The sequence below is a fragment of the Sander lucioperca genome, chromosome 7 (genome assembly GCF_008315115.2).
Source record: "Sander lucioperca isolate FBNREF2018 chromosome 7, SLUC_FBN_1.2, whole genome shotgun sequence".
NCBI classification, from domain to species: domain Eukaryota; kingdom Metazoa; phylum Chordata; class Actinopteri; order Perciformes; family Percidae; genus Sander; species Sander lucioperca.
Genome location: NC_050179.1, coordinates 16885479 through 16900138, shown reverse-complemented (window position 1 = coordinate 16900138; position 14660 = coordinate 16885479). Strand labels below are relative to the sequence as shown.

Below are 14660 nucleotides of genomic sequence, written 5' to 3'. Positions count from 1 at the left end.
TTCACACATCTTGTTATTGTTATTTTCTCTTTAATAGATCCTTCATTAACTAATTTCATTTAGCCACGCCTAACTCTCAAATCTTAACAAGCTCCAAATCTTTCTGCTTTGTTGAACTTTCTTATGTAGCCTATGTCATTTGATAATTATTTGGAACATCTGACCATCAGTGATCTCAGGCCACGATCAGCAGAGTTTCATTCTGAGTTGCATATTAGCTCTTACAGCAAATGATGACAGAGATAAGCCAATTTTTATTTCATTTATTTTTATTTTATATTTAATCAGTTAGTAGATGTTATACGCATTGAATGTGGGAAGAAACCGGAGCACCTGGGGTAAACCCATACTTAACGCCACAGCAGACACGACACAAACTCAGAAAGGCTCAGGACCAATCACTGAACCCTCGCCTTCCAGCTGTGAAGTCCCACTGTTGACCACTGAGGTGGCCCTGAGAGCTCAAGTCCTGTCCCCCATCTAGGTAACCTCCTGCTCCATTGGTCACCCAGTGGAGGAGACGGTAACCTGGATGTGAGGCAGGACTGGAGCCCTTTGCTGCAAATGTTGTTTTTTTTTTCATTTTCTTGAATGTGGGAGAAACACTCGGAGCGCCCGGGGAAAACCCAAACTTAGTAGAAAAAAACACATTACACTGGCATAACTCTAGCTTTACGTCTGCAGATATTGGAGATGGCTTTTCCCACAGATAGGAAGAACCTGCAGATGGTGTTACACTTTTTTGGTGGTGTCGTCAGGTAATCTTTGACAGAGGAGGCAATACATTTTTCCAGTGCTGGATCTTCTAGACGCATGAAGATCAGCACCTCGTCTGCACAGCCCCACTTCTTACACAAGTCCTGGAAAATGGCCTTGTCAAGGTTTTTAAACGTTTTTTGGGTAGTAGCAAAATGGATACCCTTGACTTCGTCCCATGTTCTATTAGACAGATGGTAAATGTTGGCCTCTGGGTTTCCAATAGACCAGTTCACTTTTGCTTTCCTGTATATCCGCGAAACCAGCTTCTCTGTGAATATCTTGATGAGTACGGCAGGTACGGCACAAGTCTCCTCACATACTGAGCTAGGAGCTGGAGCAGTTGCTACAGGCTTCTCGGTGATGTTGACCTTTGGTAGCTGTGGTGCTGCCAGTGACTCTTTTAATATTTTGTTAACCACCCTATTACTGTGGCTGTCGATCTGAGTGTTCAGCCACCACCCTATCAGTCCCATGAAATTCCACACTTTGTTTCGAATTTCAGCATACATGTCAGCATACATGTCAGCATGTGAATCAGGCACATTCACATTACTGCATGACTTCCCTCTCATTGGTTCTGGGATCAAATCGGGTGCCATTCCAAGTGTGATTTCCCCGTAGAGGATATCAGTAAATTCCTGTGTGAATATCTTGATTTTACCGAGGGTCATATTCTTGAACTTCTGAATCACATTAACCACATTTCTACCCTGTGGTTTGTTATTATCCTCAGTCTGAAGCAGAGAGTCAAAGCTCTCTATGGCTGTCTGTCTTGAGTGCTCGCTTTCAACGTTTGATTCTTTGTGGAATTTGGCCTTGAGATCCTCCAATATACGATAATACCAAGCTTTGGCCAAGCGCATTGTAAAAAAGGACTTGATCTTGCTCGTTATTGCTTTTACAAACAGTTGACATTTTGGACTTGCAGCTTCTGCCCCGTCCAAACTCCTAATTTGAGTTATTGACCGAGCGATGTCTTCTGCAACATCTTCAATCTCCCGAGAGCATTCAGATCGTATCAGTTCATACTTGAAGTCCGGCACTTGATCCAAAAGAGGATCAATTATCGCCATCACCTCCTTCCTGATTATTTCTTCGACAGCCGTCAATATTGGAATCTCAATCACACTGTCGTCTGATGAGATGTTCTCCGAGATTTCTGGTTCCACAGTTGTGACTGGTGATTGTATGCAGTCATCAGTGTCTTCCGGGTCCATGCCTTCGGCCTCATGTTCTGTCTGGTCATTAGTGTCTTTCGCCTCCATATCTTCTGTTACTTCTCCCTGGAAGGGCGTCTGTTCTGTTTTCTGCGTAGGACTGGTATGACTCGTCTCCATACAGGTTTGAGCCGAGCACAAAGTTTTTATCTTGGCTGTGAAAGCTTTTATCATTTTGCAGACATGACCAACCATAGCATTAAGCCTGTGAGGGGGAGTGATGTGCTGAATTATCACAGGCTCTGTAGTGTACATAGTAGTGGAGAGAGCAGATTTGACACTTTCTGCAACCTCTTTACTGACCAAACCTGTCAAGCGCTGCGAGCTGACACACTCGACTTGGTCCTCGGCATTCAGAGCCCCGGCAAAACTCCGAAAGAATATGTCGCTCAGACTGGACATAACACACTCCTCAGAAAAAACCCACTCCTCAGGCGCTGCAGCATTTTTTCTCCTAAGATTTGTCAACCAGACTTTTGACAACAATGTTATTATGTCCAAAAGCAGGTCAGCCACCATAATTTTAGTGGCATCATCAGAGGTGCAGGATTTCAACGATTCCCACTGTTCCGGTGTTATCTTTTTAAAAAAGGATTCGATCAGTAGGTGAACAGTATCTCCTGTAACCTCAGGCATGTCCTCTGTCTGTGATATTTCTGTTCCAGACATGATAATTGTTAAAATCAACTGTATTGGTTTTCGTTAAGAGACTTTTTCTGTACCAGCACTGTGTGAGATAAAAAAAAAATCTTGTTTTGTGTTTCAAGGACTCTTTTACTCTTCTTGCATTGATATCGAAAGAGGTTTAGCAGCCTACAGATTTTTTAGATTTGTGTTGTATTGAATTATAATCTGGTCTCAAAATAACCTTGTTTCAGCTCTACGGATAGAAATAGGAGTGAATTAAATTTCTATGGGTCTAATTCTAAAGACCGTTTTTATTGCATCACATCAGAAAGGATCAAAGCCTTTTTAGAATCTCATGTCAGAGATCAAAACCCAGCACAGCCAACCAATGGCTGCAGCTTAGCACCGTTGCTAGGCAACTGCAGCACCCTGTGGCTGGCTTCTCATCTGACAGCATAGCTAAACAGTGGGGTTGCAGAAGTAAAGATTCCGTTCATTATCTCCACAAGGATTTTAAAACAAAACAAACTATTACAATTCGGCATTTACAATAAGCAACTCTCCTATTTGTATGAGTTATTAAGTGATATTTGATATTTTCTCAACACCTCTTGGTAAGAATATAGGTTAAGAGAGACATGTTCCTGTCTTATTTCTTAAACTAATAGGATGACAACTGCGTCCACTAGTGGATGTTAGCAGTTGTCCATGCTGGTAGACCTTATGTATAAAGGTAAATATGGTGCAAAACGGGAGAGCTTGTAGAATACAATGTGAGAACTTGCAGAACAAAAAATCTGAACTTGTATGTTAAAATGTGCACTTGTAAAAAATATTCACACACATGTGATCTGAATTTGAAGTCATACAAAGAAAAAAAACATGAGAGCTTGTAAAAAAAATCTGAACTTGTAAGTTGAAATTTGCACTTGTAGAAAATGTTCACACCTGTATTCTGAATGTGAAGTTACAGAAAAAATATTCACAAATGTGTAGATTGATATTTACATGAACACAATGACAGCTGCAAACTTATAATGCAACATTTACTCGTATACTTTTTTTTTTACTCTGGTTCATTTTCCATCACAACCACAACTCAGTGATTACAACCTCTGGAATCTGTCACTGCAACTTCACATATGTGCTCTCTCGCATCACAAAGTGGCGAATCTGCACATCTCGACTTTCACAACACTCTTGACGATACATTTGGTGCAAAACTAATTTGTACCTGTGGACTTAGGCTGTGGAGCTCTGAGCTAACAGAACGGGAAAAGCCTTCTTATATACAGTCTATGGGAAAATCAGGGTTTCTATCGCCAGATGAGGGACAACTCTGTCTGGCTTATTTATGTAGCATGGAAACTTGGTGGAATAGCATGCTAGCGTTAGCTAACTAGCAGCCAGCCCGCTTCTAAATAAATACCTTTTAATTATCTAAACACTTTTTAACAGTCAAACTAAAACACTGGCGGTGAGCTCCAGGGCCTGCAGCCGCAGACGGACCGTCATCAGTGGGTAACAGGTGCCAAGTTTTGCATCCCTGCCGAGAATTGCATCCACTAGGGAAAATAATGATTTTATAAGGCAAAGTACTGTTTAAAAACTAGGCAATAGTAAATCTCTTTGTCATGTTCATCAATAATGATTAGAATTTTAGAAGGTTTAGAGACATCAATGTTTTATCAGACTCTGTTTCTGCCCAAGCGGGTGCAATTCTTAGCAGGGATGCACAACATCAGCAAAGCAAGCTCTGGTCATGGCCGGGGGATGGGCCGCTGCTACCGGATGTGGGGCTCTCCGTGTCCCGCTGGAGCTCCGACTGCAGGTCGAGGTCGGCAGCGAAGCTTTCTGGCAAAAGCAGTGTTGCTACGCTGGTCGATCCCCACTGATGACGGTCCGTCTGCGGCTGCAGGCCCTGGAGCTCACCGCCAGTGTTTTAGTTTGACTGTTAAAAAGTGTTTAGATAATTAAAAGGTATTTATTTAGAAGCGGGCTGGCTGCTAGTTAGCTAACGCTAGCATGCTATTCCACCAAGTTTCCATGCTACATAAATAAGCCAGACAGAGTTGTCCCTCATCTGGCGATAGAAACCCTGATTTTCCCATAGACTGTATATAAGAAGGCTTTTCCCGTTCTGTTAGCTCAGAGCTCCACAGCCTAAGTCCACAGGTACAAATTAGTTTTGCACCAAATGTATCGTCAAGAGTGTTGTGAAAGTCGAGATGCGCAGATTCGCCACTTTGTGATGCGAGAGAGCACATATGTGAAGTTGCAGTGACAGATTCGAGAGGTTGTAATCACTGAGTTGTGGTTGTGATGGAAAATGAACCAGAGTAAAAAAAAAAGTATACGAGTAAATGTTGCATTATAAGTTTGCAGCTGTCATTGTGTTCATGTAAATATCAATCTACACATTTGTGAATATTTTTTCTGTAACTTCACATTCAGAATACAGGTGTGAACATTTTCTACAAGTGCAAATTTCAACTTACAAGTTCAGATTTTTTTTACAAGCTCTCATGTTTTTTTTCTTTGTATGACTTCAAATTCAGATCACATGTGTGTGAATATTTTTTACAAGTGCACATTTTAACATACAAGTTCAGATTTTTTGTTCTGCAAGTTCTCACATTGTATTCTACAAGCTCTCCCGTTTTGCACCATATTTACCTTCATACTTATGATATATTCCCCAACAAGGCAAGGAAATGTGCAACATCCTTAATCTATTCTCTGGACCTTTTAGGAGCCACTTAATGAGCTCATACGTGGAATAGGCCTGCCAAAATTGGTCAGGTAAGCTGCCAATTTAAAGAGACGGCACACACTTTCAGACTTATTTTCTTGCTGGATTTCAAGCATGGAACTTATTTATAAAGCTACGTAGGCCTAATAATAACACTGTACATAATACCTTGGTAGGAAGGAAGTAAAAGCCACGAATGTATTGGAACCATGTGTCACTGCCCGATGTGAGTCGAGTGCAGATGTGAGTCGCGCATGCTAAGATTTAAACTGTTTACGGCATAACGTGTCATACTGAAATTTGTGAAATCTATAAAATAATAAACGTTTCTCTTTACATACAATAACAGAAGATGATAATCATTTAAAAAACGTTGTAGCTATCTATGACTGTTTGGTTGCTAACGTTAGCTCAAAACGCCATTAAGCGACAGCCTTTATTGTGTTTGACTCATAGACTGTATTTATTAATGGACAGAGCATGTGTGACGTTGGTTTGTGGAGATCAGTTATCCGTCGTCAAGTTTGCGTTTATGGGCGCAGCCATCCTGGTTGCGGATGTGACATTTTTAGACGAGAGGGCGGAGAGAGGGAGGAGCCATAGACTGTTGGGCGGTGTCTGACTGTTTTTTTTTTTGGAGTTGGCAACGCTGTTCAACACGTTCACTGGCAATCTGGATGCAACTGCTGGTGAAAGCTAGTATAATACATACTTCGAGGTAAGATATAGCTTCGCTAGGTTTTAAATATATCTTTGTCCAGTAGTTATATTACATATAAGATGAGTCACATTGTAAAGTAAATGTATCTGAAGTTACCATGTAACGTTAGCTAGCCACTTATGGTAAAACATGCTAACGTTAATTTTCTGCAAATCGAAGTTTACGTTGTCCTAATTTAAACGTAGTATCAGCGAAATGCAAAACGGGGATTGACAATGCTTGTCATTATCTAACGCTAAGTATTAGCAGATGTATAACCAAGTTTCTTATAACGTTTGGTTAACTGTAACAACCATAATGCACTGATAATGTCTTGCTACTGTTTGCTCCATCAGTCTATGGTTGGCGCATTTAGCCTTTACATGCTTTTTAAGAGCTAACGTTAGCAGAAATAAGCTCATTTAACTAAATTAAAGTTACACTAAAGAACAATAGACTGTTGTTGATTCATCTGTATTCTCCCCCGATAATTAATGAAGTACAGTTACATGCTAGTGTGCATATATATTTAACTATGAGGGGCTCAAATGGAAATTGATGACTCTCTTTCTTTCAGAAATAGGAGTGTGGAGAGCCACGATGGCATGTGCACCCATCCAATACCTCAGAAGTAAGTCCATCTTCTCTGGCATCACCCAGAGATGCAGGTGGAGGGCTGTTAACAATCCGGGGAAGATCGACAAGGCTCGCAGGTTTTTTTTTCTTTTTCCACTGTGCATTACAGACAACCAACAGACTGTCACACTATGCTCACTGTAATTGCAAAGGCAGCTTTTATTTCTTTACCCAGGCATTTGGACTTGACTGAACAGAGTGCTGCACAAGTGCTTTAAGCTTTATACAGACGTGCTCAAATTTGTTGGTACCCCTCAACAAAAAATGAAGAATGCTCAATTTTCTCTGAAATAACTTGAAACTGACAAAAGTAATTGGCATCCACCATTGTTTATTACATATATATAATAGAAATCAGACTTTGCTTTTGATTTTTTATTCAACATAATATTGTAAATAACAAAACAAATGAAAATGGCATGGACAAAAATGATGGGACCGCTAACCTAATATTGTGTTGCACAACCTTTAGAGGCAATCACTGCAATCAAACGTTTTCTGTAGCTCTCAATGAGACTTCTGCACCTGTTAACAGGTAGTTTGGCCCACTCTTCCTGAGCAAACTGCTCCAGCTGTCTCAGGTTTGATGGGTGCCTTCTCCAGACTGCAAGTTTCAGCTCTTTCCATAGATGTTCGATAGGATTCAGATCAGGACTCATAGAAGGCCACTTCAGAATAGTCCAATGTTTTGTTCTTATCCATTCTTGGGTGCTTTTATCTGTGTGTTTTGGGTCATTATCCTGTTGGAGGACCCATGACCTGCGACTGAGACCGAGCTTTCTGACACTGGGCAGTACGTTTCGCTCCAGAATGCCTTGATAGTCTTGAGATTTCATTGTGCCCTGCACAGATTCAGGGCACCCTGTGCCAGGCGTAGCAAAGCAGCCCCAAATCATAACCGAGCCTCCTCCATGTTTCACTGTAGGTATGGTGTTCTTTTCTTTGAAAGCTTAATTTTTTCGTCTGTGAACATAGAGCTGATGTGACTTGCCAAAAAGCTCCAGTTTTGACTCATCTGTCCAAAGGACATTCTCCCAGAAGGATTGTGGCTTGTCAATATGCATTTTAGCAAATTCCAGTCTGGCTTTTTTATGTTTTTCTTTCAAAAGTGGAGTCCTCCTGGGTCTTCTTCCATGGAGCCCACTTTCGCTCAAAAAGCGACGGATGGTGCGATCAGAAACTGACGTACCTTCACTTTGGAGTTCAGCTTGCATCTCTTTGGCAGTTATCCTTGGTTCTTTTTCTACCATTTGCATTATCCTTCTGTTCAATCTGGGGTCGATTTTCCTCTTGCGGCCGCGCCCAGGGAGGTTGGCTACAGATCCATGGACCTTAAACTTCTTAATAATATTTGCAACTGTTGTCACAGGAACATCAAGCTGCTTGGAGATGGTCTTGTAGCCTTTACCTTTACCATGCTTGTCTATTATTTTCTTTCTGATCTCCTCAGACAACTCTCTCCTTTGCTTTCTCTGGTCCATGTTCAGTGTGGTGCACACAATGATACCAAACAGCACAGTGACTACTTTTCTCCATTTAAATAGGCTGAATGACTGATTACAAGATTGGAGACATGTGTGATACTAATTAAAGAAACTAATTAGTTTGAAATATCACTATGATCCAGTTATTTATTATCTTTTCTAAGGGGTACCAACAAATGTGTCTAGGCCATTTTAGAATATCTTTGTAGAATAAGCAATAATTCATCTCTTTTCACAGCTTCTTTGCTTTATTCTATGACATACCAAAGGCATGCAAGTATACATGATAAAATAGCTTTCAATTTCATCACTTTTCAGGAGGAATGAAGCATTATTTCAATGAGCTGTAAGGGTACCAACAAATTTGAGCACGTCTGTATGTTAAGCTATATTTTTATATTGTGGTTTGTAATGTCAACCATTTCTACTGTAATTAACAATGTGGCACCAGTGATTCAACTACCTCTTTTTATTATGCATACATGTCTTGTGACAGTTAAGTTTGCCTTTACCTTGACCCACAGCAGTGTTTTATGTGTGGAATTTACACTGGATTGTAAAAGGTGAACTACATTTTTTAATTCATCAATTTAACATAATCTTAAAAATATTGCCAGTGTTATTTGTGGTTTATGTAGTTTTTGAAGTTAATGCCCATTTCAATGTGAAATAAAGGTCTTTCTAAAGCTACATTCTGAAGTAACTATAGGAACATACACAATATTGTAGTCATACAAGAAGACATTGGTAATTTGATAGAATTTGTAATAGATTAAAAGTGTCTATTTTGGCTTTAATCAACATAAATATGATTTCTTAAATGTTACCATACATGAATGTTGACAAAGAAGGATCAGGGAAATGTAGTTTGTGCTTTTCTTGTGTGTCTTTATGTACTTGTCAATTTTAATCACCATGAAAACACTTCACCAAAATCCTTTTAGATTAATTTATAGACATATTTATTTTGACATACATAGTCAAGTGTTTAGTAGGTAATTGAAAATGCACTAGGTGCTGTTTAATCTGTGTAAGGTTATTGCAAATTCATTATAACAAAAGTATTATCACAAATTGTTGGTTGATTGTGGTAGATGAGAGGCAGTTGGAACACAGACTCCCACACTCTGGACTCCTCTCCTGCAATAAGAGACAGACAGAGAGAGGGAGAGAGGAGAGACAGACAGAGAGAGGGAGAGAGGAGAGACAGACAGAGAGAGGGAGGGAGGAGAGACAGACAGAGAGAGGGAGGGAGGAGAGACAGAGAAGCTACCTAGGAGCAGCAGGCCTAACAGTAACACAAGAGGACACATCTATTACAGGACTCACATTTTGAACCTCTAAATACCAATGACTGCTAAAGTGCTAAAAGTTGGTCTGTCCTTTCAGCAGAAGAAGCTGAACCAAAAATGATTTTCAGGCATCATCATAATCAGAACACATTTGAGAACTTCGGATGTGGTCAATGAAATCTGTTTTCCACAACAAGATGAATGGCACCAAATACGCTGCTCTATACACCAGGTCTTCCTTCTGGCTCTGGTCATTCAGTTTTCAGTGTGGACACCTTTGTAAAAGACAAACATGTAGTTAAGGCATGGTAGATCACAATGAATTATATTAATATATGAGCTTGTACATAAAGGTATGCTTCAGTTGAGGACATGCAATATTAAGTAAACATACTCCTACATGTTAAATTTATCTTAGACAATGTGTATTGTACGCAACACTTTTTTAGTGATATGTACATTTTAGTAATAAACAGAATTTGTAAATATAGATTGTAACATGTATGTGACTCATCTTAAAACAGATTAATGTGCTGACAGAAGGTCTTCAAATAGATTAGCAGACACAACTACAGTAAGTGGAAGAAAGACATCAGTGTAACAGCATCAACAACAGTGGTTAATAACTCCTGCAACAGCATGCTTGTTAGGTACATTAACAGTCTGAAATAATGTATTTAGAATTTTAGAAAAGAAAAGATTTTTGGAGTATATTGAACCTGGTGCTTTATACAATACATTTGGCTGCAGAACTGAAGATTTTTCAAGATAGAACACTTATGTAACTTTACAGTAATATATATTTTTTTTTTCATGTGGGACATTTTATCGCAAAAACGGATATTCTGGCCTACTGCCCCGACCGTCGACGCGCTCTAGCGCGGCTTTGTCCGAGGTGAGGGTGACGGTGATGCTGTGTGGGTGTCTGTGCCTGTCCTTCGGGCGCCTCTGGGTAACGTTGCCCAACTCTCGGGCGGGGTACATATATTTCAGTATATTCAAGTTAAAGCAGTCTCTGCTTGTCCCGTGCGAATGCGCCACACGAAACTAACTAAACGAAACTTTCTAAATCACACGCGGTCCCAAAATGATTCTAATCCCGTACGAATAGGGTTTATATGAATTTGCACTATAACGTTAGCTATATCAGGCTTTGACTTTAAGCTAACATTACCATTATATGCGGATCGATTAGCAATAACATCACATATGGTTAAAAACAGATCACCGGCGAGACCGTTGTGCATACCTACTGTATACGACTGTAACGTTAAATATATATATATATATTTTAATCCGTTTATATGGTCTGCATAACGTTATTAGTTAGCTCGCTAGCTTGGTTAGCAAGGTGCAATCTAGCTAGCTAACTGATATTAATTGGGATGCTAACGTTGGCTAACGAAAAACAGTATTAAAATAAAATGTAACGTTACTTACCAGAAAAACTGAACTGCCGACTCCTTTGAGTGTCTTGTCGTACAACCGAACGTTGAACAAGACATTATTAGGCGACCAAGTGTCACAGTCACGAAGACGAAAGCTGGTCAACCCCCAAAATAAAGTTTACGTGCTATGGATAAGCTTTGCTAAACCTCTGTCATGATTGACAGGCCGCGAACTGTCAATCACATCATAGCCACGCCCTAAAACACCCCCTGCTTTATCGCCGATTTTAAAATCAACGAGACCATAATTCAAAAAATGAACATCATTCTGTGTTGCAGAAGACTTAAAACTAGCGATTGAGACCATAAACTCTTAATTGAAATGTTTACTGAGGTAATAAATCAAGTGAGAAGTGGGTCATTTCGCCATAGACTTCTATAAAAACCAACCTCCTTTTTGCAACCGCACGTGTCGCCTCCTGCTGGAATTCAGATAGAATACAGGTTTAAGGCACTTCCGCATTTGCCGCATTTTGCTGAACCGGATGCGCTGTCCACTAATATATACAGTCTGTCGGTACACGATCCGTTCTGCCTGCACGATCCGTTCTGCACATGCGCAAGATAATACTGTTTTACCGAGGATACGACCTGCACGATCTGTTCCACGCTAGCCTCCACCGGGAAGCTAACGTTAGTTCAGCTAACAGCTAATTCGGCTAACCGCTAGCTGACAGCTAGATTCAGTCTAAAATAACGTTAACTCAAACGTAATGGGAAAAGCAGGCTACAGCTAAATTAAGACTTCACAGTAATAACAATAAAGACAAGTATTGAGTGATTGTATTTTAAATGAGCACAAGTAAAGTAGAACTGACGTAACAGCTGTTATATATGTTAGGTGTTTGTTATATATGTCAACGTTTATTTTCAAGTTTTATTTTGAGGGTCTTTTAAAGTTATTACATGCTGTCTCAGCTAGCAGTTAGCCGAATTAGCTGTTAGCTAAACTAACGTTAGCTTGCCTGTGGAGGCTAACGGCAGACCGCTACAATCAGCTAGCGGTTAGCCGAATTAGCTGTTAGCTAAACTAACGTTAGCTTGGCTGTCGACCGGAAGCGTGGAACAGATCGTGCAGTGTCGTAAATCCTCGTACAACCGCGCATGCGCGAACATTTTGCGCATGTGCAGAACGGATCGTGCAGGCAGAACGGATCGTGTACCGACACAGTCTATGGTTTGACTGCTAACTTGTAGCCAGCAGCAGCAGTCATTCAAAAACGTTTTAGCTATCTATGATTGTTTGATTGCTAACGTTAGCTCATAGACTGTGCGTTAGCTCAAAAAGTCGTTAGCATCTTGTAGGCTACTTGTCGCAAAGTGACGCATGCGCGACTCACATCTGCACTCGACTCACATCGGGCAGTGACACCATGGATGTATTTTTTTTTATTTTTTTTTCATCAGAGTTTTTTTTTTTTTTTTTTTATTGACAAAAAGCACCAACATACAAAACTCTTGTTGGGGAAAAGGATATACATGCATATATACAATATAAATGTTGTCAATGTACAAGAAAGAATTACCTGGTCAAAAGAAACAAAGAATAGAACAAAAAGGGGGAGCTGCTTAAAATATACAAGTCAAAAGCAAAAAGGCTAGAAAAAGTAAAATTAACATTTGGAGCGGTACACAAGGAGAGACTCATCAAAACAGTAGTTTCCTAGATATGTCACTACACATTTTCCTTGCAATCTTAGTAGATTTGATCTTTTTCAGTGAGGAAAAAAAAAATTTAAAGTCATTTATAAACCAAACAAAGGAAGGTTTAGAACATCTCCACTTACTGCAATGAATATGATATTTACCCATTAGAATAATCATATTGACTAGAAAAGATATTGATGAATCTATATTATCCATATAAAAGAGGATGTGTGGCAAGGTGAGAGTAGGGATATTATCCATCTTAAGTGACAGCCAATTTTGTATCTCAGACCAGAAGCTGTTGGACACAGGGCAAAAAAAGAACATGTGTTCCAGTGTCTCATCAGCTATCTCACAAAAAACACAAGGGTCTACATCAAATTTGAATCTTCTTCTAAGAAAGTCAGCGACTGGATATATCTTATAAATTATTTTAAAGTGAGTCTCTTTGACTTTTGGGGAAATGGGCCATTTAATGAATTTAAAATGTGTTTTTCCTATGGACAATGCATCCATGTTCGGAACCTGTACACACAATCCTCTTTCATAACCAAGACATAATTTAGATTTCAAAGCATCACTAATATATTTATTATTACATTTATTGTCAATTAAAGTACAATCATTGATAACAAGATTTGGTAAAGTTGGTAAGGGTCTTGTTCTTGCATATGACAATGTGTTATGAATTAACTGTAATAATGGTACAGGTATTGCTTTACAGATCGTATTGTATTCTCTATAAGTACAGTTTAAATTATATTTTTCTGAAAAGGCTTTATATTCCAAAAGGTGACCATTGTCATCTATAATATCATTCACAAAAACAATGCCCTTTTCATACCAATCATACCTGAACAATGATTTCCTATTGATTATAATGACCCTATTGTTCCATAAGGTGGATCCATGTGGAGAAAAGTTATGGGTAAATATAATTTTCCAATATTGGAGAACTTGTTTGTGGAAGTTTGACAACTTAACAGGAATTTTGGTCACCTCAAAATCACATTGCAGAAGAAAATCAAGCCCTCCTATTTTTTTAAATAAATGTCTAGGTATGTGTAACCACATAGAATCTGGTTGTGATAGATATGTTTTCAACCAGTTGATCTTAAAGGTCCCAAACATTGATTCAAAGTCCAATGCTTTGATACCACCCATATCATAGTCTTTAACCAGCTGTGATTTCTTAATATAATGGGTTTTGTTTTTCCACAGGAATTGGAAAACAATTGAATTGGCTTTCTTAACATTATCGGAAGAAACATACAGGGAGTGACATGGCTAGATTACTTTGGAAATACCTTCTGATTTAGACAGAGTGACTCTACCAAAGATAGTGAGATCTCTGATAAGCCAGCGACTTAAGGATTTCTTCATATCTATTAAACGGTTAGAAAAATTAACGTCTTCCCTTCTAATAGCATTTTTAGATAAAACTATTCCTAGATATTTCACTTCAGCTTTAACTTCAATTGAAGAGATGATGGAATCCGTTGATGAGTGAATGGGAAGTAGCTCACATTTTTTAATATTGAGGGTTAATCCTGAAGCTTTAGAGAAAATCGAGACTGAATCAAGGGCAACATCAACCATGAATTTATTCCTTAAAAGGATTGCTGTGTCGTCTGCAAATTGACTAATTTTAAATTCCTTGTCAAATATTGTGATCCCATGCAAGTCAGGGTTGTGATTAATGAGCATTATAAGTGATTGTGTGGCTAGAATAAACAGTTTTGGAGAAATCGGGCATCCCTGCCTAATACCGCGGAGCACTTCAAACCTAGGAGTTATATTAGGATTCAGGGACACAGAACTATATATGTCAGTATAAAACATCTTAATTATTTTACAAAAGTTACTCCCAAAACCTAAAAAATCTAAGATTTCAAATAAAAAGGTATGTTCAACAGTATCAAATGCCTTATAAAAATCAAGAAATAAAATAAAAGCATCAGTGTTAATGAAGTCTCGATAATCAAGCATGTCTAGTAGCAGCCTGGTATGGTTATGTATATTTCTACCCTTCATGAAAGCTGATTGACACTCGTCAATAATATGTGATAATCCCTTATTCAGACGATTAGCATAGACA

General features: G+C 39.1%; 1 protein-coding gene across 1 annotated transcript; it reads right to left on the bottom strand.

The window, feature by feature from the left end:
* Positions 1-50: 50 nt before the first annotated feature.
* Positions 51-3296, bottom strand: LOC118495494. Its single transcript, XM_036003555.1, has 2 exons — positions 2019-3296; positions 51-1970 (listed from the first exon to the last, which is right to left on the bottom strand). Exons 1-2 carry the CDS (start codon positions 2643-2645, stop codon positions 651-653), a joined length of 1947 nt encoding a protein of 648 aa, XP_035859448.1. The 5' UTR covers positions 2646-3296; the 3' UTR covers positions 51-650.
* Between the last annotated feature and the right edge of the window lie 11364 nt (positions 3297-14660).

Bases quoted from the DNA above. Each gene is read 5' to 3' on its own strand.
- LOC118495494 (XM_036003555.1), bottom strand. From the start codon at position 2,645: ATGTCTGGAACAGAAATATCACAGACAGAGGACATGCCTGAGGTTACA. The intron at 1,971-2,018 runs GCGAAAGACACT...GAAGGCATGGAC, and splicing joins AAGTAACAGAAGATATGGAG to CCGGAAGACACTGATGACTG.